This window comes from Polyodon spathula, chromosome 6, assembly GCF_017654505.1.
Source record: "Polyodon spathula isolate WHYD16114869_AA chromosome 6, ASM1765450v1, whole genome shotgun sequence".
NCBI lineage: Eukaryota > Metazoa > Chordata > Actinopteri > Acipenseriformes > Polyodontidae > Polyodon > Polyodon spathula.
Window position 1 is genome coordinate 46,148,985 of NC_054539.1, and position 27,845 is coordinate 46,176,829.

General features: G+C 36.9%; 1 protein-coding gene across 1 annotated transcript; it reads right to left on the reverse strand.

Annotated features, from left to right (window-relative positions):
* Window positions 1–27,632, reverse strand: LOC121317236 (pleckstrin-like). The gene is made up of 9 exons (XM_041252945.1): window positions 27,499–27,632; window positions 20,231–20,386; window positions 18,607–18,788; window positions 15,047–15,138; window positions 4,762–4,946; window positions 4,381–4,485; window positions 2,472–2,555; window positions 1,414–1,486; window positions 1–1,128 (listed from the first exon to the last, which is right to left on the reverse strand). The coding sequence occupies exons 1-9, from the start codon at window positions 27,544–27,546 to the stop codon at window positions 989–991; spliced, it is 1,065 nt and encodes a 354-aa protein (XP_041108879.1). The 5' UTR covers window positions 27,547–27,632; the 3' UTR covers window positions 1–988.
* Between the last annotated feature and the right edge of the window lie 213 nt (window positions 27,633–27,845).

The following is a 27,845-nucleotide window of genomic DNA, read 5'->3' on the forward strand; positions in this document are numbered from 1 at the left end:
GCACTTTTACTAAAAGTCTGTAAAAATGTAATAGAACTAATTTTAAAAGATTAATTGATTGAAAACCATTATATAGTAACTAAGCTGTGCTTATAATGTCAAAAGACAAAAAAAATTCCAACATAAACAGCTTCAACTAAATGCTTGAAAGAAGTGGACTCCCAAAGAAACGTACAGGTACAGCAAGTAGGAGAATCATCCGAGCAGCTGAAAAAAAGCCAAGGTTAAAAGCCAGATAAAGAAAGATTTAGAAGCATCATGCATAATAGGGTATGAAAGAATTGTACCAAGGACACAGAACACAGAAGAGTTGTATGACATTGACCTCACTGCAAACAACTTTTAAAGGTGAAAAAACTCTTTATTAAATAAGCAATGCCATGTGAACAGGAATCTGAAGCATTCTTCAACAAAATGATCTAAAATAGAACTTTTCCTATAAAAATGGGCCATAGTATGTTGAAGATAACTTTGAACCTTGGGGGTTTTAGTTCAGGGACAGGAAACATTCATGTGAGAATAGGCCTAGATTTCACCAACAAAATGTAACACACCTGCCCATCATTGTACCATTCATCACTATATATGTTACCCAGGTACAAGACTATCCAGATATTTTTCTTGCTTTGGAGAACCAATAGAGTTTGAAGTGTACATGCCATGTTCCCCAGGTATGAATTGCTTGGGAGAATAAATGGTAAAATGCAGTTTCACAACAATGGGATCATCTTGAATAAACCCGAGTGGATACAGTATATATTTCTATAAAGGATTGTTAGTTAAGGATAAATAAAGTGCGCCATTAATGGCTAGATAACAGAATGCTGTGATATAGAAACCAAAAGCGAGAGGAATGAAAGTTGTTTTTTTCTTTTCGTTTCTGAAGACTTTTTAATGCTGTGTAAACACATTTGCATCTTAGATTGGTAGATTGAATCAAATCCTCAAAATAAAATTTCACAGCTTGGTACTTTTGATATAGCCTACACTATTTTCCAGTCTTAGCCACTGTTTGAATGGCCTGGATCCACTCTTTCCGCTCAGTAGATGTAGCTGTTTGTAGAAAGTAGTGAGTTTCATCTGATGTGATGATTTCAAAGAGATTGCCTTCCACATCGTACTTCTTAGCTAAAAAAGAACATAACATTGTTAATCTTAGATAACCGGATAGATAGGTAGGCAAAGCAGGTCTGATTTATTTAAATATGGCCCTCTGAGTATACTCTTATGACCATATGCTAGATGAGAAAGATTATTATGTTTTGGCTGCACTTTAGTTAAAGCCAAAGACCCAGTGTAAAACCAATACAGTAAACAGGACCCTGGTTTTACATGTTATCCAAAGGGTGGGATGTATAATTAGACACAACTCCTATATGATCTATATACTTCTTACACACCCTGCATGCTTACCATCTCGTACGTATTCTATAGCAGTCACCACAGAGCCATGCAAGTGGATCGCACCAAGAGCATAATCCTCGCCCTGTAGACAAATTAAAAGCAATATGCAGAGAAAAGAATATCTTCAATCTTTTGAAAGATTGTACAGAAAGCATTACTGTGTATACATGGTTTACCAATTTAAATAACCTCTCAGATAATCTGGCAATTCACATTTTTTCAATGGTGTCGAATGCTATTATACAAGCTTAGTGTAATTGCATATTAATAAAACCCTGTTTTATTCCAGCAGAGTTTTTTTTTTTTTTTTTTAAATACAATTTTTAATTGTTTTAGGGTGAAACTATTGAAGGGGAATCAGAAACCCAACAAACAAAAGGCGACGTCAGCACTACGGGTGTTGTATCAATTTATTTATTTGTTTATTTAATTGGCAGGCATTTTTATCCAAGATGACGTGTTACAGGGCAGTACAGGGTTCTAATGCGAGCTTAATATTTGAATACAGTGTAGTTTACAGTAAGTGCAATAATACTACCAAAATACAATATGAAATAGGATAAAACTAGCTACTATTGTAGTGGTATTGTGGAAAAAGATTTACATTGTATTTATAATAATTAGAACATTGGTCAGTTCACCAGTCCTGAGATTATAAATGCATGTACTGCAAAGTAGTACTATTTTTGTGGTAATGCCTTTGTTATTGTTTACATTGCTCAAAATGTTTTCTGTTTTGACATTTGATGTATTTGCAGACCAAAATAATGCTAGATCCACCTGCTAATTTGATTGTTGTTTATTTATTTTAACACTTTTAGTCAAATTTTGTTTCTAAATAGGAAGAATATCCTCATTCCCATAAGATACCTCTGTGTTACCTTGACAAAAAACAAGAATGATTGCATCAGCATAGTAAAATATGAACATTGTTTAAACCCATCAAATGGTCCTATTTAAGATTTGTAGCTATTTTGGTGAATGTTGTGGATGCAGGACTTATGCTACTGAAGTTACAGTGCTGGTATTGAAACAAGTAAGATTGTAATATGACAGCATCCGATTACCTTGGAAGGATCGTAGTAATGCATGTAGGCAGGATCATCTCTTAGAATAAATTTTCTCACTTTCCAGTTTTTCCTTCGTTGTCCCTGTAAGACAGATATTGTATTTATGAATTGCTATCTTAAAAATCAAATAGCTTTACAGACGTTACAGTTGGTCAGCAAATATGACACACTGGCAACAGGGTTCTGGACCTTGGCTATATCTGACTTTCAAGCATGTTTTGAGATGTTTTGTAAAAATATACTCAAGTTATTACGGTGTCGTTATCTGAGGTAACAATTTGACCCACTTAATAAATTATGACCCAACAAGTTTTGAGGAGGGTTCTGGACCTTGGCCTCATCTGCCTTTCTACCATGTTGCAGGCTGTTTTTTTGTGAAAACGTACTCAAGTTATTGTAGTCACATTGTCACAGATAACAAACTGCACAGTGATGACTACTGTATATGGACGGACCCAACTGTTTCTGTCCTACATTTACTAGACAACAGAGTCCCAGTATATCAATGTCCAATGGCTGGAATACTGGCATTGGAGATTATCCTAACCACATTCTACAAACTGCAAGACATACATAGCTATGTCAGGTCTATGTTACATTTACATTTTTGGGTGTCTGTAGTTGCAGCTAGTGACGAATGATGTATTTAGAATGTAGATTCACTAAAGGTTTGTGACTATGACCCTATATTTTAAAGAATGTGGTAGTATTCTTGGTATTTTTTATTGAGTAGTATACAAAAGATGTCCATTGTACATGAAACCAATGTTATACAAAACATGTAACCAAAAGCAACTCAGTCATGCGTGTTATACTCTGGGTTGTATGCATTGAGGGTTTTCTTTTTTTACTTGCACCCCAGTTTGAGGTCTTAATCTTTTTATGTCCATTCTTCATGTATGGTGAATTTAAAAAAAAAAAAAAAAAAAAAAAAAAAAATAAATATATATATATATATATATATATATATATATATATATATATATATATATATATATATATATAAACTATATAATCATATATATATATGATTGATAAGCCAGCAGGAAGGTAGTAAGCCACAAGAAGAAATTACCTGAACATAATCAACTGATAATAATCAAGGCAAAATGAGTCATATATCATTCTTCCAAGATACCATCTTTGTTTGTCCAACACTTCCTCAAGATAAAACTGGTTTTACATGTAGCTCTCATGTCGCACGCTTTAAAAATGTATGTACTAGAAGGAAGGATTTTGTCCTACTGGTTCAGTATTTGATTTGTAAAATTCGCGAAGCCATTTTCTTGATGTCATTAGCATCATTTTGTCTGAGAAGGGAACTGTATAATGGAAAAAGTTACAAATAGAAATGAACAACTAATTCAAAAGCTAGAATGTACAAAAAAAAAGCTATCTTACTTGGGAGTTACACAATATTTGTTTTCTTATAAATGTCAATATGAGAAAAATAAGTTGCCTAGCTCCCAAGTTAATTTACTTGTAAAGTTTTACTTGTAGAATTTTACTTGCAAAATGTACTTGTAAAAATTAACTTGCATTTTATTCATGGTATTTGGTTTCCAACTGTTATTTTGTTGCCGTGTTTAATCACATTTTAAATTTATGTTTACAAACGTTGAGCTCAGCAAGGTTCATAGGGAGATGTTCTGTACTAAATATGATTACAAGATGTTTCTAGTTAGTCCCCCACAAGTTTTTTTTTTTTTTTTTTTTGCATCAGTACTGTAAGACTTAAAGTAAGAATTATTTAATATTGTACATTTGTTTTACCTTTAACTGGTGTATTTATTGATAGAAAAAGTGGTGCTAATGAAACTTTGACTAAAACATCATTTTGTTTTTCAGGTGGGGAAGAAAATATTTGAAAAAGAAAAACAAGAGCGATTAAAAAATAGTTTCTAACCTGTTTCAGTAGGTACCCCTGTTTCACAACTGCCCCTCTGAACTCTTCTTTCCAAACCACATCTTCGTCGCTTGAATATCCCTCACAGTAAAAGCCACTGTCTGCCTGCAAAAATCAAGTACAAGCTTTGCAAAAGGGAAAGCATTTAAACATTTATTTGTAGTCATAGCTGTAAAAGGCACACTCTGAAAAGCAGCTTTAGTGATGAAATGACTTTTAGAATTCCTCCGTTTAAGACTCTCTATTGTGTGTTTGTTTGGTTGACAGCATGAGATTTGTGACTGGATGCCAGTGTTTGCTTCCAAAGTGATGGTTGAAGAACAGTAAACCTAGGCACTCTCGCTGAGGTGATGAAAATCATTCCACAATAGCAATACTTACAAAGTAATAAAGAGCGTCATGTTGATCAAGGAATGTGACATCTGATACACTTTCCACTGCCTTTTTAGAAATGTTTCCAGCATGCTGCAGATAACCTTCATTCAGAAGAGCAGTCGCAAGCATGACACCTTCCTGCCGATTTCTTGTCTTCTTGTTTGCCATCAGCCAGTCAATGACAGTGTTTCCTGATAGCCAGAAAGCAAAGTGAAAATGGGTTATGGGGTTTCAAAGCAACTAAAATAAAGAATGCACTGTGTGTATTCAAGTACATTTATACAGTTGGGTTTACTGGTGCAGTCTGTAGTTGTGCTCCAGTAGTTAAACAGATGACCGAAAAGTGTTTCATGCATATTATATATTAGAGGTCAATAAAATTACCGTTCATATACAACTTTGGATTGCATGGGGTTTATGTGACACATACAGTACATGTTACAAACATGTTACATGTCTTAGCACATTACTATCCAATAACGTACATTGTCAGCATTTGCTATTACATGTACATGTATTGTAGTAAGAAATAGGAATATTTTGGGATAGTTAAAGTTGCTGGCCAGTAAAAGCCATTATCATCATATTTAGTAATGTTCAGTGCTATTTTCACCTATTTTTTTTTTTTTTCCCCACTTAGATTTGTACTTATAACTCTTTAACTATAAAGGTTACAGGTACATGTCATCCACGAAATAAATGTGCACACACTAGGCTTTCATAAAAAAAAGTTTAATACCGTAGTCTCATTCACCCTGTTTAGTACAAAAAAAAAACACAAAAAAAGATAAATGCTTTTTAGAAAAAAACATTATTTATTGTTTATTTCAGCATGGTCAGCTGAAATCAAATGTGTACAATGAAACTTCAACATGTAGGGAACATGTAAACAATTGAAAACTTGTTGTAAATTTATAAAATTTATTTCCTTAATGTGAAGTTACACTTCACACACACACACACACACACACCAAAACATACAATATTAATATAATGGATACCAATATAATATATACTATGATACATATTATATATATTATATTCCTGGACCAAAAGAACCAAAAAAAATGAACAATTTTTTATTTTATATACAAGTCTATATTTAAATGGTTTTATCAATTATTTAATAATGTATCCTGGTTTTGAGCTTTGAAAATCTAGTCACAGTAATTGCAAGTACATTGTAGCCCCATCAGAAGGTGTCCGTAATGCCACATGTGTGCAATCAATTGCCCCCAACACTTGACGCTGTTGTTGCTTGTCAGTGGGAAAATTGATATATAATCGCCTGCCTTACGAGCTAACACATCTGTGACCTGCATCAGGTAACATATGGATTGAATGGGTGACCCCAAATATGTATTTTTCGACTCTGAAAATACCCTGTTGCATAAAATCCCAATGCCATTAATATTTTTGATATGCACAGGTAGTGCGTGGCTTCTGGCTGTCAGGCTTTCCAATTCATTCTTTAGTACCTTGCACAAATCTAATATTGCTGCCCGATCTAATCTGAGCTGTTGTATAAGAACATAAGAACATAAGAAAGTTTACAAACGAGAGGAGGCCATTCGGCCCATCTTGCTCGTTTGGTTGTTAGTAGCTTATTGATCCCAAAATCTCATCAAGCAGCTTCTTGAAGGATCCCAGGGTGTCAGCTTAAACAACATTACTGGGGAGTTGATTCCAGACCCTCACAATTCTCTATGTAAAAAAGTGCCTCCTATTTTCTGTTCTGAATGCCCCTTTGTCTAATCTCCATTTGTGACCCCTGGTCCTTGTTTCTTTTTTCAGGCTGAAAAAGTCCCTTGGGTCGACACTGTCAATACCTTTTAGAATTTTGAATGCTTGAATTAGGTCGCCACGTAGTCTTCTTTGTTCAAGACTGAACAGATTCAATTCTTTTAGCCTGTCTGCATATGACATGCCTTTTAAGCCCGGAATAATTCTGGTCGCTCTTCTTTGCACTCTTTCTAGAGCAGCAATCTCTTTTTTATAGCGAGGTGACCAGAACTGCACACAATATTCAAGATGAGGTCTTACTAGTGCATTGTACAGTTTTAACATTACTTCCCTTGATTTAAATTCAACACTTTTCACAATGTATCCGAGCATCTTGTTAGCCTTTTGTATAGCTTCCCCACATTGTCTAGATGAAGACATTTCTGAGTCAACAAAAACAACTAGGTCTTTTTCATAGATTCCTTCTCCAATTTCAGTATCTCCCTGTGGCAAAGCGTAAGCCTTGCACAGTGAAATATGTAGTTTATTGTATGTTTTTGTGTTAATTGTTAATATTGATTTAATTGTTTAGCTGCTGTGGCGCTCCACTGGGGACGATTACCGGTCTGCGTGGAGCAGCAGCTGAAAGCAATCAGCTGTTCCAGCAGGCGGGTGGGCGTGTCTCAGCGGAGCGTCAGTATAAAAGCATGTTGATCGCTGTGATCGGGGCTGCTGCAAGGCCTGCCGTTTTCACGGCACCTTTTGAGTTATAGTTTGGGGTATTGTGTTTTATTTTGCACTTTTTGTACGGTTTTCTGTATCTGTCCTCTGTGCGTTACCATCGCTGGTAACGTCACATGACCGCCTTTATTTTACTTTCACTTTCTTTTTGTTGTTAATAAATCCTGCGCGCCTGTGCCGGCGTTTCAACACCACCTCTGTCTCTCTGTATGCTTGAACAGCGGCTACCCACACGCGTGACTCGAGGAAGACCCTGTCACATATGGTGTCGGAAGTGGATTCCGCTGCATCCTGCCGAAGCAAGGCTAGATGGCTACAGAGAGACAGGAGGAGCAAACCCCTGAAATTTTTTGGGGGGGACAAGGGCAGACCGCAGGTAACCCTGAGGGGCTGCTGAAGGAGAGGGATGGAGCCGCTGTCCTTAAAGGCACTGTGAAGGAGCCGAGACATCCTGCCCGAACGCCAGAGAGGCCGAGGAGGGTCCGTTCCCGAGAGCTGCAGAAGGAGGAGTTCCGGTCCTGGAAGCTGGCGAGGGAGGAGGAGAGACTGCCTGCCCGGACGCCAGCGGGAGGAACTGCCTGCCGAGCGTCAGCGAAGGAGGACCTGTCGTTTGTGGGGGATCGTCACAGAAGGAGGCGGGTCAATCCTCTGGAGAGGAGCCCCGTGAAGGGACACTGGGTTTAGGGGGTAATAATTGTGGGTGTATTGTTGTTAATTATTGGTATGTGGATAGTGGTTGTATGTGTGTGCATGTTTATTGTTTAGCGATGCTAACGTTGGAGCCTGGTGTCTGGTATGGAGGTTGCGCCTGGCTCTAATGTTCCCTCCCATCCACCCTTGTGTTTTTTTTTGTTTTGTCGAATGGACCCCTATGGGTTCCATTCTGAGCGGGAGGATATGTGGCAAAGCGTAAGCCTTGCACAGTGAAATATGTAGTTTATTGTATGTTTTTGTGTTAATTGTTAATATTGATTTAATTGTTTAGCTGCTGTGGCGCTCCACTGGGGACGATTACCGGTCTGCGTGGAGCAGCAGCTGAAAGCAATCAGCTGTTCCAGCAGGCGGGTGGGCGTGTCTCAGCGGAGCGTCAGTATAAAAGCATGGCGATCGCTGTGATCGGGGCTGCTGCAAGGCCTGCCGTTTTCACGGCACCTTTTGAGTTATAGTTTGGGGTATTGTGTTTTATTTTGCACTTTTTGTACAGTTTTCTGTATCTGTCCTCTGTGCGTTACCATCGCTGGTAACGTCACATGACCGCCTTTATTTTACTTTCACTTTCTGTTTGTTGTTAATAAATCCTGCGCGCCTGTGCCGGCGTTTCAACACCACCTCTGTCTCTCTGTATGCTTGAACAGCGGCTACCCACGCGTGTGACCCGAGGAAGACCCTGTCACACTCCCATATGATATTTATAATGTACATTTTTATTTCCTGCGTGCAGTACCTTACACTTTTCTCTATTAAATGTCATTTGCCATGTGTCTGCCCAGTTTTGAATCTTGTCTAGATCATTTTGAATGACCTTTGCTGTTACAACAGTGTTTGCCACTCCTCCTACTTTTGTGTCGTCTGCAAATTTAACAAGTTTGCTTACTATACCAGAATCTAAATCATTAATGTAGATTAGGAATAGCAGAGGACCTAATACTGATCCCCGTGGTACACACTGGTTACCACACTCCATTCTGAGGTTTTTCCTCTAATCAGTACTTTCTGTTTTCTACATGTTAACCACTCCTTAATCCATGTACATGCGTTTCCTTGAATCCCAACTGCGTTCAGTTTGAGAATTAATCTTTTGTGCGGGACTTTGTCAAAAGCTTTCTGGAAATCTAAATAAACCATGTCATATGCTTTGCAATTATCCATTATCGATGTTGCATCCTCAAAAAAATCAAGCAAGTTAGTTAGGCATGATCTCCCTTTCCTAAAACCATGTTGACTGTCTCCCAGGATACTGTTACCATATAGGTAATTTTCCATTTTGGATCTTATTATAGTTTCCATAAGTTTGCATATAATAGAAGTCAGGCTTACTGGTCTGTAATTAACTGGTTCAGTTTTGTTTCCCTTTTTGTGGATCGGTATTACGTTTGCAATTTTCCAGTCTGTCAGTACCACCCCTGTGTCAAGAGACTGCTGCATGATCTTGGTTAGCGGTTTGTAAATTACTTCTTTCATTTCTTTGAGTACTACTGGGAGGATCTCATCCGGCCCAGGGGATTTGTTTATTTTAAGAGCTCCTAGTCCCTTTAACACTTCTGCCTCAGTTATGCTAAAGTTATTTAAAACTGGATAGGAACTGGATGACATGTGGGGCATGTTGTCAGTATCTTCCTTTGTAAAAACTTGTGAAAAGTAATCATTTAACATATTTGCTATTTTTTTTTCTTCCTCTACGATTTTGCCATTTGTATCTCTTAAACATTTAATCTCCTCTTTGAATGTTCTCTTGCTGTTGTAATATTGGAAAAAACATCTTGGAATTGGTTTTAGCCCCCTTAGCAATGTTCATTTCTCTCTCTCTCTCTCTTGGCCTTTCTGACTTCCTTTTTGACTTGTTTGCAGTTCTGTGTACTCTTTCTGTGTACTTTCTTTTTGGTCCTTTTTTAATGCTCTGTAAAGTGCCTTTTTTCGCTGAATATTTTTTTTAATTGATCTATTAAACCATTTTGGCAATTTAGTTTTACATTTAGATTTGTCTACTTTAGGGATATAATTGTTTTGCGCCTCTAGTACTACATTTTTGAAGAACAACCATCCTTCTTCTGTGGGTGTTTTCTCTATTTTACTCCAATCTACTTCTGTTAGTCTCTGTTTCATGCCTTCATAGTTTGCTTTTCTAAAATTGTAAACCTTAGCTTTAGTCTTTACTTTTGGGGATTTAAAAAACACTTCAAATGAGACCATGTTGTGGTCTGAGTTTGCCAGTGGTTCTCTGACCTCTGTTTTAGTTATTCTATCTTCGTTATTTGAAAAGACTAAATCAAGGCATGCCTCCCCTCTAGTGGGTGCCTTCACAAATTGTGTTAGGAAGCAGTCATTTGTCATTTCCACCATTTCTATTTCATCCTTCGCGCTACCCACCGGGTTTTCCCATTTTATTTGGGGGAAGTTGAAATCCCCCGTTAGTATGGCTTCTCCTTTACTACACACATTTCTAAAGTCATTGTATAACAGATTATTTTGCTCACTGTCTGAATCTGGCGGTCTATAGCATGCTCCTATTATTATGCCTTTTGAATTTTTGTCTGTTATTCTGACCCATATTGATTCGGTTTTGTATACAGTATGATGTCCTCGTCAGGCAGGTTGAATACATTTATGTATGGCCTATAAATTCTAGCTTGCAAATGTCGTCTTACATTTCGTTGTTGTTAAGAACATAAGAACATAAGAACGTTTACAAACGAGAGGAGGCCATTCGGCCCATCTTGCTTGTTTGGTTGTTAGTAGCTTATTGATCCCAAAATCTCATCAAGCAGCTTCTTGAAGGATCCCAGGGTGTCAGCTTAAACAACATTACTGGGGAGTTGATTCCAGACCCTCACAATTCTCTATGTAAAAAAGTGCCTCCTATTTTCTGTTCTGAATGCCCCTTTGTCTAATCTCCATTTGTGACCCCTGGTCCTTGTTTCTTTTTTCAGGCTGAAAAAGTCCCTTGGATCGACACTGTCAATACCTTTTAGAATTTTGAATGCTTGAATTAGGTTGCCACGTAGTCTTCTTTGTTCAAGACTGAACAGATTCAATTCTTTTAGCCTGTCTGCATATGACATGCCTTTTAAGCCCGGAATAATTCTGGTCGCTCTTCTTTGCACTCTTTCTAGAGCAGCAATCTCTTTTTTATAGCGAGGTGACCAGAACTGAACGCAATATTCAAGATGAGATCTTACTAGTGCATTGTACAGTTTTAATATTACTTTCCTTGATTTAAATTCAACACTTTTCACAATGTATCTGAGCATCTTGTTGAAGATGAAGACATTTCTGTGTCAACAAAAACTCCTAGGTCTTTTTCATAGATTCCTTCTCCAATTTCAGTATCTCCCATATGATATTTATAATGTACATTTTTATTTCCTGCGTGCAGTACCTTACACTTTTCTCTATTAAATGTCATTTACCATGTGTCTGCCCAGTTCTGAATCTTGTCTAGATCATTTTGAATGACCTTTTCTGCTGCAACAGTGTTTGCCACTCCTCCTATTTTTGTGTCATCTGCAAATTTAACAAGTTTGCTTACTATACCAGAATCTAAATCATTCTCTAAATCCTTTCCTAAAACCATGTTGACTGTCTCCCAGTACCCTGTTACCATATAGGTAATTTTCCATTTTGGATCTTATTATAGTTTCCATAAGTTTGCATATAATAGAAGTCAGGCTTACTGGTCTGTAGTTACCTGGTTCAGTTTTGTTTCCCTTTTTGTGGATCGGTATTACGTTTGCAATTTTCCAATCTGTCGGTACCACCCCTGTGTCAAGAGACTGCTGCATGATCTTGGTTAGCGGTTTGTAAATTACTTCTTTCATTTCTTTGAGTACTACTGGGAGGATCTCATCCGGCCCAGGGGATTTGTTTATTTTAAATAATAAATCCTAGTCCCTTTAACACTTCTGCCTCAGTTATGCTAAAGTTATTTAAAACTGGATAGGAACTGGATGACATGTGGGGCATGTTGTCAGTATCTTCCTTTGTAAAAACTTGTGAAAAGTAATCATTTAATATATTTGCTATTTTTTTTTCTTCATCTACGATTTTGCCATTTGTATCTCTTAAACATTTAATCTCCTCTTTGAATGTTCTCTTGCTGTTGTAATATTGGAAAAACATTTTGGAATTGGTTTTAGCTCCCTTAGCAATGTTCATTTCTATTTCTCTCTTGGCCTTTCTAACTTCCTTTTTGACTTGCGTTTGCAGTTCTGTGTACTCTTTCTGCGTACTTTGTTTTTGGTCCCTTTTTAATGCTCTGTAAAGTGCCTTTTTTCGCTGAATATTTTTTTTAATTGATCTATTAAACCATTTTGGCAATTTAGTTTTACATTTAGATTTGTCTACTTTAGGGATGTAATTGTTTTGCGCCTCTAGTACTACATTTTTGAAGAACAACCATTCTTCTTCTGTGGGTGTTTTCTCTATTTTACTCCAATCTACTTCTGTTAGTCTCTGTTTCATACCTTTGTAGTTTGCTTTTCTAAAATTGTAAAACTTAGCTTTAGTCATTACTTTTGGGGTTTTAAAAAACACTTCAAATGAGACCATGTTGTGGTCTGAGTTTGCCAGTGGTTCTCTGACCTCTGTTTTAGTTATTCTGTCTTTGTTATTTGAAAAGACTAAATCAAGGCATGCCTCCCCTCTAGTCGGTGCCTTGACAAATTGTGTTAGGAAGCAGTCATTTGTCATTTCCACCATTTCAATTTCATCCTTCTTGCTACCCATCAGGTTTTCCCATTTTATATAGGGGAAGTTGAAATCCCCCATTAGTATGGCTTCTCCTTTGCTACACGCATTTCTAATGTCATTTTATAACAGATTATTTTGCTCACTGTTTGAATCTGGCGGTCTATAGCATGCTCCTATTATTATGCCCTTTGAATTTTTGTCTGTTATTCTGACCCATATTGATTCGGTTTTATTTTCTTTGTCCAGGTTTAACACCTGGGCTTCAAGACTGTTTCTTATGTATAGCGCTACCCCTCCTCCTCTTCTGTCCTGCCTGTGGGCTCCTGGTGCAAAGGCTAAACTAGACCTGTCGTTAAACTTTGACTAAAAAAAAGTTTCCTTAAACATTACTAAACCTTTTGTGTATCACTTTGGGCTCCCAAATGAGCAGTTAATGAGGAGAGAACAAGCCACGCAATCGGAATTCTGTCAGTCATTGGTGAATATCTGCAGTGTTTCAAACTAAACAGTTTTATTAAATAGTCGAAGTGTGGGAAGAAGTGTTTTATGTAACGTGCCTTAAACGTCCCTGTGGCAAGCTGGCGAGTGGACAGAGGCCCAGAGACAGACTGCAGTTCAAAAAAATAACTATTTTATTATAAATAAACACAAAAATGAAAGGGCACAAGGGCCAAAACAAAGCAATTTAAACACAAAAAGAAAGACAAAAAGCAAAACTTACAAAAATAACAATTTCCAGGCTGGGCAATGCCTTCACTGGATTCAATCTTTCCAAACAACCAAAAAACCACCAACCTGCTTCCTCAGCTCCCTTCTCTCTACTGGGAGGCTGAGGCCTCCTTTTATTCCAGGTGGCTAAATGATAATTAAATAATTATATTAGTTGATTGCTCCCACCTGGGGCAATCAACCTGGGCAGGGAGGAGAATTTAACTCCATCCCTGCCAGTATTTCCAAGGGCAGAGCCACAGTCAGGGGATTAAGATATTTTGTAAAACAGTGACTTTCAAACTCATATCCCAATGTTACAGGTTGATTGTATATATATATATATATATATATATATATATATATATATATATATATATATATATATATATATATATATGTGTGTGTGTGTGTGTGTGTGTGTGTGTGTGTATATATATATATATATATATATATATATATATATATATATATATATAAAGGGAATGTATATACACAAAAATGTGAATAATTGATAAAGAAAATCTATTATATCAAGGACTACATGTCCTTCTTCCTGATATAGTTGATTTTTTTTTTTTTATCAATTACTCACATTTTTGCTTACCCACATTACCTTTTCCTTTTTCATTTTGCACCTTTTGGTACTGTAGCAGGGGGAGATCTGTGCTGACTCTGCTGGCATGTTCATAGTGCTGCAGGAAGAGGACAGCAGTCGTTCAATACCCACCTGTGGGCCATGGCAGTGACAAGGGGAGGTGGGAAAGGGATTGTGTGGACTTGGAGGCTGAGAGGTGGGTGTTGGGGAGATTGTTAGCCCTATAAAATAACGCTCTACTGTTTCCTCAGGTCTCCCCTTCTAGACGCGCCGAGCGTGAGGAAGCGCTAGTCCACGACCGAGAACAAGCCGGCAGAAAGAAACCGGAAGAAGAAATATGACAGAAAAGAAAAACAAAAGAAAGATAGTAGTAGCGGGGAAACCTTGGGCAGACCCCCGAAGTATTGTTTATAGCAGGCTGAGGGAAGCCACTAGTGTAGGTCGTTGACCCGGGTCGTGCGAGTAGCGACAACCGAGGTAATGTTGCCAAGTGCAGCACCTTTTGTTTGTAGTTTTATTACTATGTCATAATGATTCTATAACAACAGCTGCATGTCACCGATATCATTAATTCTTAATAATATTCTGGAAAGTAAAGATAAAAACATTTTTCATACATGAGGCCACATCTAGTGTACTAGACAACAGTAGAATAAAGGCCAGCAGTACATTCAATTTCCACTGCAGTTAGTTACTTAAATAAACCCCCACAAAATGATTAACATGCATGCTTGTTTAAATCTGATATAGTACATGTATATATTTTTAGACAAAAGTTAAGAAGCCAAAACAAGGATCTACTATTTGTGAATGACAATTTAAAGCACCAATGATAATTCAAACCATAAACTAATACTGCATTAAGAGTATTAAAAACATCAGCAGTTACATAATTAATTTGCTTAAATGATATTTGTATAACCATGGTGGTATCACAAGCCTTTTGCTAAGATTAGAAAGTTTGGCAAACATATTTCCTGTGTGGGTTCATGTGTTTCATTATGGGAATTTCTTGTATTATGTATGTTGTTATTGCTTATTTAATTATCTAATTTCTTATAGTTTGTTCAATGTAAACTTAGACACAGAGGTTTGTAAAACATGTACAGCATCTACCTGTGAAACAGTAATTGAAGACTCGTTTGTCTTTCTCCAGTTTCAGTTCTTTCACTCCAGAGTCTTGATCCCTCATGGAAATATGAAGAGCGCTAAAAGAAAGAAAAATGCTGACAAACTTGCTAAATATTACAGTAAAATAATAATCCAAATAACAAAAATAATAATCATGAAAAACACAGTGGCTGTCATTCATAAAGCTCAAAGATGTTTAAGATGGTTGTACATGAAAATTAGAAATCTGTTCCAAAAATATAGTCTCATTGATTTTCTTTAAATCTAATGTGATTGAATACATAAAAAGACAAATGCATTGTTTTTGTACAGTCAAAGTAACAACTGTGATAATTGGGGAAAATGTGTTACAGTTAATTTAATGTTCATAGATGAATAATAGAAAAGCAGAACCAAAATTATAACTACAGTGCCGTGAAAAAGTATTTGCCCCATGTTTGATTTTCTGCATGTTTGCACATTTTTCACATTGAATTTGGTCAGATCTTTTTGTGGGTTGTAGTAGTATATGGAGAGAGTCTGAGAGAAAAAATGACACCAAAGTTTGGTGCTTCTTTTATTTATTTGGTGTGCAAGGTTATCAAACATGCAATCTTCAGGTGTGAAAAAGTTATGGCCCCCCATAGTTAACGCAACCCAATTAAAGGGATAATTAGGGTCGGCTGTTTGAATACTTTGGTAAAAATCAGGCCTGATTTGAGCCAGCCCTGCCCAATATAAATCTCACTAATTTTGGCCCTTACCATCAGAGTGAAGTTGTCAGCACACAGGTTCTATAGACACATCATGCCACAGTTAAAAGAAATTCCTGAAGACCTCTATATAAAAAAAAGTTGTTGATGCCTGTCAGTCTGGAAAGGGTTACAAAGCCATTTCTAAGGCTCTGGGTCTCCACCAAACCACAGTCAGAGCCATATTGTCCAAATGGAGAACGTTTGGAACAGTAGTGAATCTTCCCAGGAGTGGCCGTCCTGCCAAAATCTCTCCAGGAGCAAGGTGTAAAATCGTCCAGGAAGTCACAAAGAACATAAGAACATAAGAACATAAGAAAGTTTACAAACGAGAGGAGGCCATTCGGCCCATCTTGCTCGTTTGGTTGTTAGTAGCTTATTGATCCCAAAATCTCATCAAGCAGCTTCTTGAAGGATCCCAGGGTGTCAGCTTCAACAACATTACTGGGGAGTTGATTCCAGACCCTCACAATTCTCTGTGTAAAAATGTGTCTCCTATTTTCTGTTCTGAATGCCCCTTTTTCTAAACTCCATTTGTGACCCCTGGTCCTTGTTTCTTTTTTCAGGCTGAAAAAGTTCCTTGGGTCGACACTGTCAATACCTTTTAGAATTTTGAATGCTTGAATTAGGTCGCCACGTAGTCTTCTTTGTTCAAGACTGAACAGATTCAATTCTTTTAGCCTGTCTGCATATGACATGCCTTTTAAGCCCGGAATAATTCTGGTCGCTCTTCTTTGCACTCTTTCTAGAGCAGCAATATCTTTTTTATAGCGAGGTGACCAGAACTGCACACAATATTCAAGATGAGGTCTTACAAGTGCATTGTACAGTTTTAACATTACTTCCCTTGATTTAAATTCAACACTTTTCACAATGTATCCGAGCATCTTGTTAGCCTTTTTTATAGCTTCCCCACATTGCCTAGATGAAGACATTTCTGAGTCAACAAAAACTCCTAGGTCTTTTTCATAGATTCCTTCTCCAATTTCAATATCTCCCATATGATATTTATAATGTACATTTTTATTTCCTGCGTGCAGTACCTTACACTTTTCTCTATTAAATGTCATTTGCCATGTGTCTGCCCAGTTCTGAATCTTGTCTAGATCATTTTGAATGACCTTTGCTGCTGCAACAGTGTTTGCCACTCCTCCTACTTTTGTGTCGTCTGCAAATTTAACAAGTTTGCTTACTATACCAGAATCTAAATCATTAATGTAGATTAGGAATAGCAGAGGACCTAATACTGATCCCTGTGGTACACCGCTGGTTACCACACTCCATTCTGAGGTTTTTCCTCTAATCAGTACTTTCTGTTTTCTACATGTTAACCACTCCCTAATCCATGTACATGTGTTTCCTTGAATCCCAACTGCGTTCAGTTTGAGAATTAATCTTTTGTGCGGGACTTTGTCAAAAGCTTTCTGGAAATCTAAATAAACCATGTCATATGCTTTGCAATTATCCATTATGGATGTTGCATCCTCAAAAAAATCAAGCAAGTTAGTTAGGCACGATCTCCCTTTCCTAAAACCATGTTGACTGTCTCCCAGTACCCTGTTACCATATAGGTAATTTTCCATTTTGGATCTTATTATAGTTTCCATAAGTTTGCATATAATAGAAGTCAGGCTTACTGGTCTGTAGTTACCTGGTTCAGTTTTGTTTCCCTTTTTGTGGATCGGTATTACGTTTGCAATTTTCCAGTCTGTCGGTACCACCCCTGTGTCAAGAGACTGCTGCATGATCTTGGTTAGCGGTTTGTAAATTACTTCTTTCCCTAGAACAACATCCAGAGCTCTGCAGGCTTCTCTCACCTCAGCTAAGATCAGTGTTCATAACTCCACCATCAGAAAGACACTGGGCAAAAATGGGATTCATGGCAGAGTAGCAAGGCGGAAACCACTGCTCACTAAGAAGAACATGAATGCTTATCTCAAATTTGCCAAAAAGCACCTGGATGATCCTGAAGAGTTCTGGAACAATGTTCTATGGACAGATAAGTCAAAAGTGGAACTTTTTGGCCAACATGGGCCCTGTTATGTCTGGCGAAAACCAAACACTGCGTTTTACTGTAAGAACCTCATACCAACGGTCAAGCATGGTGGTGATAGTGTCATGATTTGGGGATGCTTTGCTGTATCAGGACCTGGATGACTTGCCATCATTGAAGGAACCATGAATTCTGCTCTGTATCAGAAAATTCTACAGGAGAATGTCAGGCCATCCATCCTTGAGCTGAAGCTGAAGCGCATCTGGGTCATGCAGCAAGACAATGATCCGGAACACACAAGCAATTCTACATCAGAATGGTTGAAGAACAAGAAATTTTGGAATGGCCTATTCAAAGTCCAGACCTAAACTCCATTGAGATGTTGTGGCAGGACGTGAAGCGAGCAGTTTATGCTCGAAAACCCACAAATATCACTGAGTTGAAGCAGAGCTGCATGAAGGAGTGGGCCAAAATTCCTCCATGGAGCTGTAAGAGACTGATCAATAACTACAGAAAGCATTTGGTTGCAGTTATTGCTGCTAAAGGTGGCTTAACCAGTTATTGAGTCTAAGAGGGCGATTACTTTTTTACACGGGGGCATTGGGTGTTGCATAACTTTAACAAATGAATGAAATAAGTATCAAAATTTTGTGTTATTTGTTCACTCAGGGTCCCTTTTATCTAATATTAGATTTTGTTTGAAGATCTGATCTGAACATTCTGTGTCAGAAATATGCAAAAATTCAGTAAAATCTGACTTTTTCACGGCACTGTATATTTTGCCTTTTGAATGCAATTCCCTTGGACAAATTAAGAATTACCTTAAATCGACATTTTCTGACAATCTTATTGATCTCCGTGTAGATCTTCTTGCAAATTTGCATCCTGCTTCAAGGCATGTGATTGCTGTCTTGATGTCTTTTATCCAGGCATCCCTCTCTTCTAGAAAAGCAGCCTGAAAAAAGTGATCTTGTTGCTTTCCTGTGCTGAGTTTCATAACAAACTGAAAGAAAAGGTACATGTAGGCTTAATGTTTATCAATGACAGCATGAAAATGTGCATGTAACGGGCGACACTTTACTGTGTCACAGTACTCTACCTTTTTATTCTTATACTTCTCATTTCAAGAGGATTTAGCATTTGTAAAGAATTGCAAAACATTAACCTTTTATGTGTACAGAAAATTCACTCCATATAAAGACTACCTCAATGTCTCGATTCCACTGTACAATGATAAATGAATACATTTCTGTACAGTTATATCCTCACACTGTGTGTTTTAATTTTGTAGATTTTAATAAATCGTATGTTGCATTTGTTGGTTGGTGATTTCTTCAATCGAGGCTGCCTTGTAACATGTACTGAATTAGATACAGTTTAGAACACCAGGACAAGCTTCAAAAAGTGGCTTGGTATATAAACAGAATACAAAAAAAGGTCTCAGTGATTTATTGCTTTCCCTCACTCCTGTAAATGGCCTGTTACATTACTGTACAGTAGTGCAACTCACTAGGATTTCAAATTTCACGTTTTCAAAACCAATTACTCTTAATAAACAGGAAATTGGCATATTTTAATGGTCTGAGTCATTATTCTTCTGCAATATGCAATATCTTCAGGTAACTGATATCCTATTGTAAATAACAGTTTGACAAAACCATATCAAATTCTATCATGGAGATTAATTTGAGCTTCTACGGTTGTCTATACCGAACAAAAACAGACAGGAACTACTACTGATGAGTAATATAATATTTAAAAAGCTGCATGTATACTGAAACGTTACGTGGCAAGCAAATAAATATAGCGACAGTTATAGAAATTCTGTTTGCATAGTATTCATCCTGTCTTTGCACCGACAGAAACGCAATGGACTATATTCTCAAAGCTATTTACTTCAAGTCATCAACAGCGCAACTTTCTAAAACAATTCTAAAAGCAAGCCTTTAAGTCAAATGCTAAAGACTGAAACTAGATGGCCGGAGCCTTGATTTGTTTGTTTGGATTACGTGTGTTTTGTGTTGCAGAGGAGGAGTGAGCCGCGGACCGGCTGAGCACAGAGCACATCCCTGCACAGCACAGCACAGCACCGCACCGCACCACTCACGGCACCACGCTTCTCAGCACCAAGAATACTGCGTGCACGGAGAACGTGGGGACGGACAAAGTCCCGTTTTTGTTTACTTTTTATTTTTATTAAGAAGAGCTGCCGTGGACCCCCCAATACCATTGCTGGTAAAGGGGTGGATTATTTTGTGTTGGTATTACTTATTTGTTTTGTTATTGTTTTTGTTATTATTAAAACACAGACTGTTTTGGGAGAACGATTGTGTGGACCTCCTTCCTTCACTGCACGTGACCACACCTCTCCAGAACCAAACATCAAAAATAACATGTTGTCAAAAAATAGCAAAAGTAAAAAACAGAACAAGACATACTACACACCGTTCTTTTTCCATAGTCTTGGCATAGAGTAGAGATGGAACTCCCTTTCAGCGGGATCATTCCTTTGGGACTGTTGTCTGTTTTCTTCTTGTAGAATTCAATCCCATCATCAAACAACACAACCCACAATGCCTTCCAGGAGTTAAACAGGGTTCCCTATATTGGAAGAGGAAACAATACATGAAATTGGAAGGACCAAGATTTTAAAGCAATCACAAACCCACACAATGTTACAGTGGCAGATTTGTATGGCATGACTGCAGTCAGAATTTATGGAGTAAAAATGTCAGACAAGTGAACAACAATGCATATCTTTACCCAATGCAATATCTTTACCCAATGCAAACCACTTAGGAAGCTTTCTCCCCAACCATTTCTTTTCACTTACCTAGTATAGGAATAATCGATGGCACTATGTAGCCTTCAGCTACTGTATCTTTCTGTGTGTTGACCAGTGTTGCTTTATAAGAAACATAAAAAATACCTATTTAGTTGCCCTTATGAGACTTACAACTCAATGTATTTGAAAGAGTGCTATGTACCAGAGCTGTCCAATGTTTGTGGATAAAGAAGTCTTTAAAGCTCCTTGGAAAAGTATTACTAATGAAAAGAAAAAAAAAAACTTTAATATAAAATGAGATTAGTTTACTAGCAATTAAAAAAAGACTATATGTAGTAGAAAATTAATTTATACTAAAGGATAATTCACAATTTAATCATTAGGCCAAGACATTACATCAATATTGTAGTATTTTTACCGTACAGCACCTGCTTCCTCTGATTATAACTATTGTCCTTGCAGTGCTTTTAAATTAACAACACTGAATAAGGGTAGATGTACTAAAATGTTGAGCCTGTCGCAATAGTCACAAACCCAAACAAGTTGGAAGTCTAGGGTGAAATGTACTAAACAAGCACAATGCTATTTGCAACTTTTTAGGGAATGCTTTGTGGCAGCAGTTTATTTTTTTATTTTTTTTGTGGTTCAAGCTTAGATGAATATGCATTTATGGGCATTCCTGCATAAATGTGTGGTGGGCTGTGTGCAGGTACAGGTGATTAAAGAACAGACAACCAATTGTAATCCAGGTGTAATCCTGACGGCAAAACAAAGAGTAAATAATAATGGAGGTGTGTAATACAGTGCCGTTTATTACTTAATTTACTTAATTTATAATCCCTGTGTTCCCCCGCAAATAATAATCATATTTTATTACACATCCACACAAAACACAAAAGTCTGTACACAAGTCTGTTAGTGCGTGAATTAGTGATAGTGGTGCAAATACGGTTCTATTTGTGACAAAGGTGCAGTGTTGTCTGGTTTCGTGCTGCTCCTGGCGACAGCTCCACAACTGTGTTAACTGTCCGGTAACGTGCAAGACAAGACAAGACAAGACAAAATAATCAAAAATACAACATTCACGGTTTTCAATGACAACACATTTTTATTGTCCTTTTGGCTTTAACTACAAACCAATGCGAAGGAACTGATTACGAGTCTCCGCCCCCCCCTTATATGCTGTCACGCATGACCTCTTGGTAAAAAAATGCAGCTGCCTTTACAATCTGCGATACATTCTTGCAACAGAGTTTTGCCTTTTTCCAGACTGACCGACTTCCCGACCCAGGGAAAGAACTGTCAGGCCAGCCTGTCAAAAAAACTCTGTCCTCGCTTAGTACCATCACAGTTCAGGAGGGAGATTTACAATCAAGGTTAATTGTATTTCTGTGACATGGACATAGTGCAAATGAGGGTTCTCAAATATTATGAGAAGTAAGAAATCTCAAGGCAATTGCGACACTTAAAATTGCATCAATTTCTTAAAAACTTTTGAAAGCATGTTTTAAACAGTCACACTTGTTGCTGACATTTCCTAATCCCCTTTTTCTCATGCGTTGCCAGTTGTGTTCAATGCATTTTGAGGCTAACACCCAAGTACAAAATGCAGGGTGTACTTACAAGCCTTGAAAACAAATTTCTATGACATTTCTGGTTTCCCCAACGTTTTGGGAGCAATAGACTGCACACATGTGCCACTAACCCCTCCAGCTCATTCTGAGCATCTGTATAGGACCATGATTTACTTTGTGTTGTGTTTTTACTAGGCCAAGTTAAAAAATAAATAAATAAAAAAATAAATAATAAAACAAAAAAGCTGAAATCATTTAGTTTCAATTAAAAATAATGTGTACAATGCAGCAGCATGATTTATTTTGTGTTACCGGTAGTCTATAGGTTAAAGTAAAAAGAAAGTGCACTAGGTAGTCATTTGATTTTTTACTACTGTACTGTATAGACCTACTGTACAGATAAATATTTTTACATAGTGTAATGTGCAGCCTACCCAAAACAAATGTCTTATGTCGACCCTTATGTCTGACAAACATCTGCTTTAGCAAGGGGCTACTGTATGATTATGAAAAGCTTTTTGGGGTGAAGGTTGGAGCCCCACTATAGGATCTGATGGGATTAAACTATATATTATATATATATATATATATATATATATATATATATATATATATATATATATAACAGTATTAAAATAGGTAAAATGAAGACAGAACAGAATGCACTGTACAGACAATGTTTACATTTAACAAAAACTTTTGAATTCTTGCACCCTTGCATGTATAGATATTATCCTTCAGGCACCCTGTGCTGCAGCAAACCACAACTCAACTCCAACTATTTATTTGAATAATTTCGCATGACTCTGACAATGTATAATGCTAGAGATCTCGCTAAGAAGATGCAACAAATATTTAAATTAGTATATTGCGTCTCTCTTCATTGACATATTTTCTCTTAGTACATACGACAAAATGTATACTTTGTTAAATATCGCAACGAAAATGCAAATTGTGGTATGTTTGCGGTATGACTGGCCCTTCTTAGTACACCTAAACCTCTACCCCAGAGGTGCTCAATTAGCCATAGATTGCTCAAGAGTCATCTGTTGGACAGCCCTCCCCTTTTATGTACTATTTCTTATTCCAAAAATATCACCAAATTGACAATGTCCTATTTATATTTAGCATGAACTAATTGACCTGCATGGTAGGCCACAAGTCACAGATAGCTGAACATGTCAAACAAGAGTCATTAGAAGTCATTACATCATTAAGAATGCCCCATGATTGTGTCTGGGCATTTCAGTGTCAGTATATACATGTTTAATAGCAAAAGATCACACAAACACAATTTAACATAAACATTAGAAGCTTAAACATTATTCTGTCATGACATTTGTATGCAATATCTAACTGCTCAATTACAGACACCAAATACAAAAGTTTTCTATGCAAATGATAATACAGTAAAAACATTTTTTTTAAATGGTTATTGTGGCAGAGCAAAGCTCTGCCCTTTTTAAATTGGCAGGGAAGGGGTTAATTTCCCCTCCCTGTCTGGGTTTATTATGTTCAGGTGGCTGTGGTTGATTAGTTGATTAGGTTAATTAACGATCAATCAGCGCCCAGCCACCTGACATAAAAGGAGACCTCTTCTTCCTCATTGAGGAGGAGGGAGCTGAGGAAGGAGGTGGTTGTTTGGTGGTTGTTTGGTGGTTGTTTGGTGGTTGTTTGGTGGTTGTTTGGTGGTTGTTTTTAAATCCAGTGAAGGAATTGCCCAGCCTGGAAACATTATTTTTGTAAATTTTGTTATCTTTCTATTTGTGTTTAAAGATCTTTATTTTGCCCTTGTGCACTTTTATTTTTGTGTTTATTTATAATAAAATTGTTACTTTTCTGAACTGCAGGCTGTCTCTGGGCCTCTCCACTCACCAGCCTGCCACAGTTATACTTTCAGTATTCTGCTATCTGCTGTTCCCATGTTGCGTCACCTGAATTGATTATGAATTGTGGCCATCTTAAGAAGTAGAAAAATTAAGAAAAAAACACAAACCAAACATTTCTTATTCAGATGTTACTACTATGCAATCCTACATTCTGATACCTATTCATATGGGACCTTAACACCTAGTCATATTGAACCCAAGTATTATCAAATGATATACACAGGAGGTGGGCATTTTATTAGGAACAGTTTGGTCTATACGAAGACAGAGGCAAATGGTAAAAAGTGGGCTTAGAATCGATTAAGGGTGTGGCCCCTACTATCATTACTGTATATATTAGTGTGGCAGGACAGATGCCCTACATGTAAGTACACTAGTGTTTGTATGTGTGTATCTATAGGGTTGGGAGGGGGTTATATTCATCCCTGCCAGAATATATGTGAGAATGTGGCTGGAGCCTTAATTGAATGATTCATGGTTAATTAGGCTCCAGCCACATGAGATATAATGGAGGATTTCCCTTTAATAGGGGTTGGTGTTGAGGGAGTTAGGTGAGTGTAAATGGTATGTTAAACTATTTAGTTTGTAACTGTTCAGTGAAGGAGAATGCCCAGCCTGACAGAAGTGTGTGGATACAGTATTGTTTGGTTTGAATCTTTATTTTGGCCCTCGTGCTGGTTTTGTTTGTTCCTGTGTTTGTTTTTGTCTATTAAATGTCTGCACCAGCGCTTTAAACTGCAGCTGTTCCTGATTGAGTCTCATTCTTGATGCTGTCCTGTTCAAATTAGAAAAAAAGGCCTGATTTGTCACATGGTATTGTTACATAAGGCTATAACATAGACTGCAATCTCACAGAACTAATATATGTAGACTGGTCGGTTTAAAGAGCTGATATCGCCTTTATCAGTGAGCTACATTTGAGCAGCTGGTCTACATAAACTGTATGCAAAAATTTAAAAAGCACAACTTTTAATGGCTGTAGTGTAGGAGAAAATGCAATTTTCTTCTTTTTTGAGAAATATCTCATCAGAAAATGGCATTTTATTTCTCTGATACATTTTTTTTTTTATTTATGGATTTTTGTTTTCCTAATGGTCATTAAAAGTCATTTGTAGATGATTGGAAACCTCAAGTTTTACAGAACTGCTTACCCCCTGTTGACATTTTATTACTCACTATCCCAGTTACTAAACTTCACATGTCCATGTAGCAAGCCAGCCCACCTTTCTTGCACAGGGGAACATCACAAACATTTGAAGTGGTACTGCCCCAATGCTTCTGTTATTGGAAACTAAAAACACACTTGTTCACCTGCTGTCCTTGATGTCTGTGGATGTAGTCATGAATGGGCAGGATGAGTTTAATTTCTTTTTTTTTTGCTTTTATTTGATTACAGTATAAATCATTTTAATGGGTTCCAGCAGTTCCTGACTGAGTCTCATTCCTGATGCTACCCTGTTACAATTAGAACAGATTCTCACTGATGGGACAGAATCTGTAATGACAGGGCTTCACACAACACTTCCCATTACACAACACCATGGCTCACATTTTGTAAGAGTATTTCACAAGCTTCCTCTGGGTGTGATGTGGATGTTTCTCTAAGTGCCTGTTAGAATATACATATCAGAAAAGGTCTTTGGTGAATAAAATGGTTCATATCAGATGTGAACCACAAGTACTGCTTTAGGCAGTTTCTGGTAACGCAAACCAACAAAGCTCTAAAAGGAACTTGTGGAGGGCATTTTTTATGTCTATGTATGTAACTGAAAAAAGCTTCAGTCTATGAATGTTCTTTTTCACACAGTGGTTTCTAAAAACGAAGAACGTTAACAGTGACATGAAAAAACTTGCATTGCATATTAAGCAGTTCTTCAGATAAATGGTTTTGGTTTTCTTTTCTCAAATGTAAAACCCTTATTGTGTCCATCTTTGAAAAATGAGAACTATTTTCACTTGAAGGAAATTTTGTTTTGAAAATGTTGGGTTTTGTTGGTTTACAGAACTGAGGGGTTATTAATGAACAGTTGTTAGGGATCAGTTCCCTTTTCCAGCTGAACAGAGTTCACCCAACCATACACTGGAGCAATAATAATAATAATAATAATAATAATAATAATAATAATAATAATAATAATAGATGGCTTTGTAATGAATTGTATACCACAATGGACAGATTTCACTTTTAAAAAATACATTTTGGTTTCTATAAAAAACATGTTGCATAATTAAGAATTAATCTGTTTAATAAACATTCCTATTTCCAACGAACTGCTAGGATATGAGACATCGTCTGATTTTGAAACTGCCTGAATTATAAAAATTATTAACATTAGCAGCATTTTCAGTAGCAGTATAACACACAGAACGCTTCATTAACAATGACTAGAAAGCATAATACTCTTTCTTTACAGTTTTAAAGGTGTGACACAGCGGGGACCCCTATTACACTGGTTCTCAAACTGGTGTGTGGGCACCCTTTGGGCTCAACCTGGGTTGTGTAGAAGGTCAAAGGTAATTCCGGAATCTTCTCTTGTAAAACAACCAGTAAACACGTGAAAGTTGTCTTTCACTGTTGCAGTGAGTCACAAGATTTTTCTCAGAGAATAATAAAAAGAAAATGGTTTTAGAGACCTCATAACCACCAAGGCAGAAGTTTGAGTGGTTTATAGTTACTGGTTTCAGAAATTACACGCTTTTATCAGCTGGACATTTTAAGAAATCATGTGTTATTTATACTATATAATGTTTTTTTTTTTTTTTTTAAAGCCAGTACTTGAGAAAAATTGTTACAGTATGTCTTGTTCAATATCCTTTTTTTTTTTTTTTTTTTTTTTTTTTTTTAATGAGCTGTGATGCTGCTTTTTCAGTCTGATAACATCAATATATCTGTGGTCTCTATGGAGCAGATTGTGTTGAGGTATTTCAGAATAAAACACTCAAGTTAAAATGATATACCAAATATTCTGCTCACCAATATAAAATGCCCATTAGAATTGTTATTTTTAAAGCTTTTAAAGTTACTTTCAACACTATAAAAACTAGTTGTCTCTTTACAATATTTATGCTTTGCATGTATCATGCATTTGCTGTGCATTTTTTGCAATTCTTTACCATAGCTGTCTGTGATTTATCATGATTGGCTGTGCTTTGCCACAGTAAACTGTTATAAGGGTACACAAGCTTACCACTGTTCTAGCCATGCTTCTTTTTCCGACAGGCATTAGAAGGTATTGAGATGATATAATCTCCAAGCTCTAATGTAGCTCAGGAAGCAAAAAGTAAAGTCAAATAGTAACTTTTTTTTTTTTTTTCAAAGGGACATTTTTTATACTAGTAATATTGTACAGGAAACACTTGCATAAATGATATGTTTAATATTGATTCATGACTTTAAATCCTTCTTAAAACTGTACACAACTTTTAAACATTTAAGAAATGTACTGCAATTAAAGAACATCTTACCTTTTTAACCAAATATCCTTCCCTGATCTTTTTAGGTTCCAGCTCCATGATTGCACACTTCCAGTCTTAGTTGGTAATTCTGTTCTGTAATTCAGCTTTGTAACACACAATGACTGACTCGCTGCTTCTATTTAAGTGTGTGGACACCAGTTCCCTTTTCTGTCAACCATGTGGGAGTGTATAATTTCCTCTGTTTCCTAGCAGCTCAAACAGGAAATGGTAATGCAGTCAATCGCCACTCATACAACCACACACACAAACTTTCCTTTTACCTAGACAAGATTACATCTGTTGTGTTCTACCCTACCTGTCATTCAGACATCTTAAAAAAAAAAGTTTAGTCATAA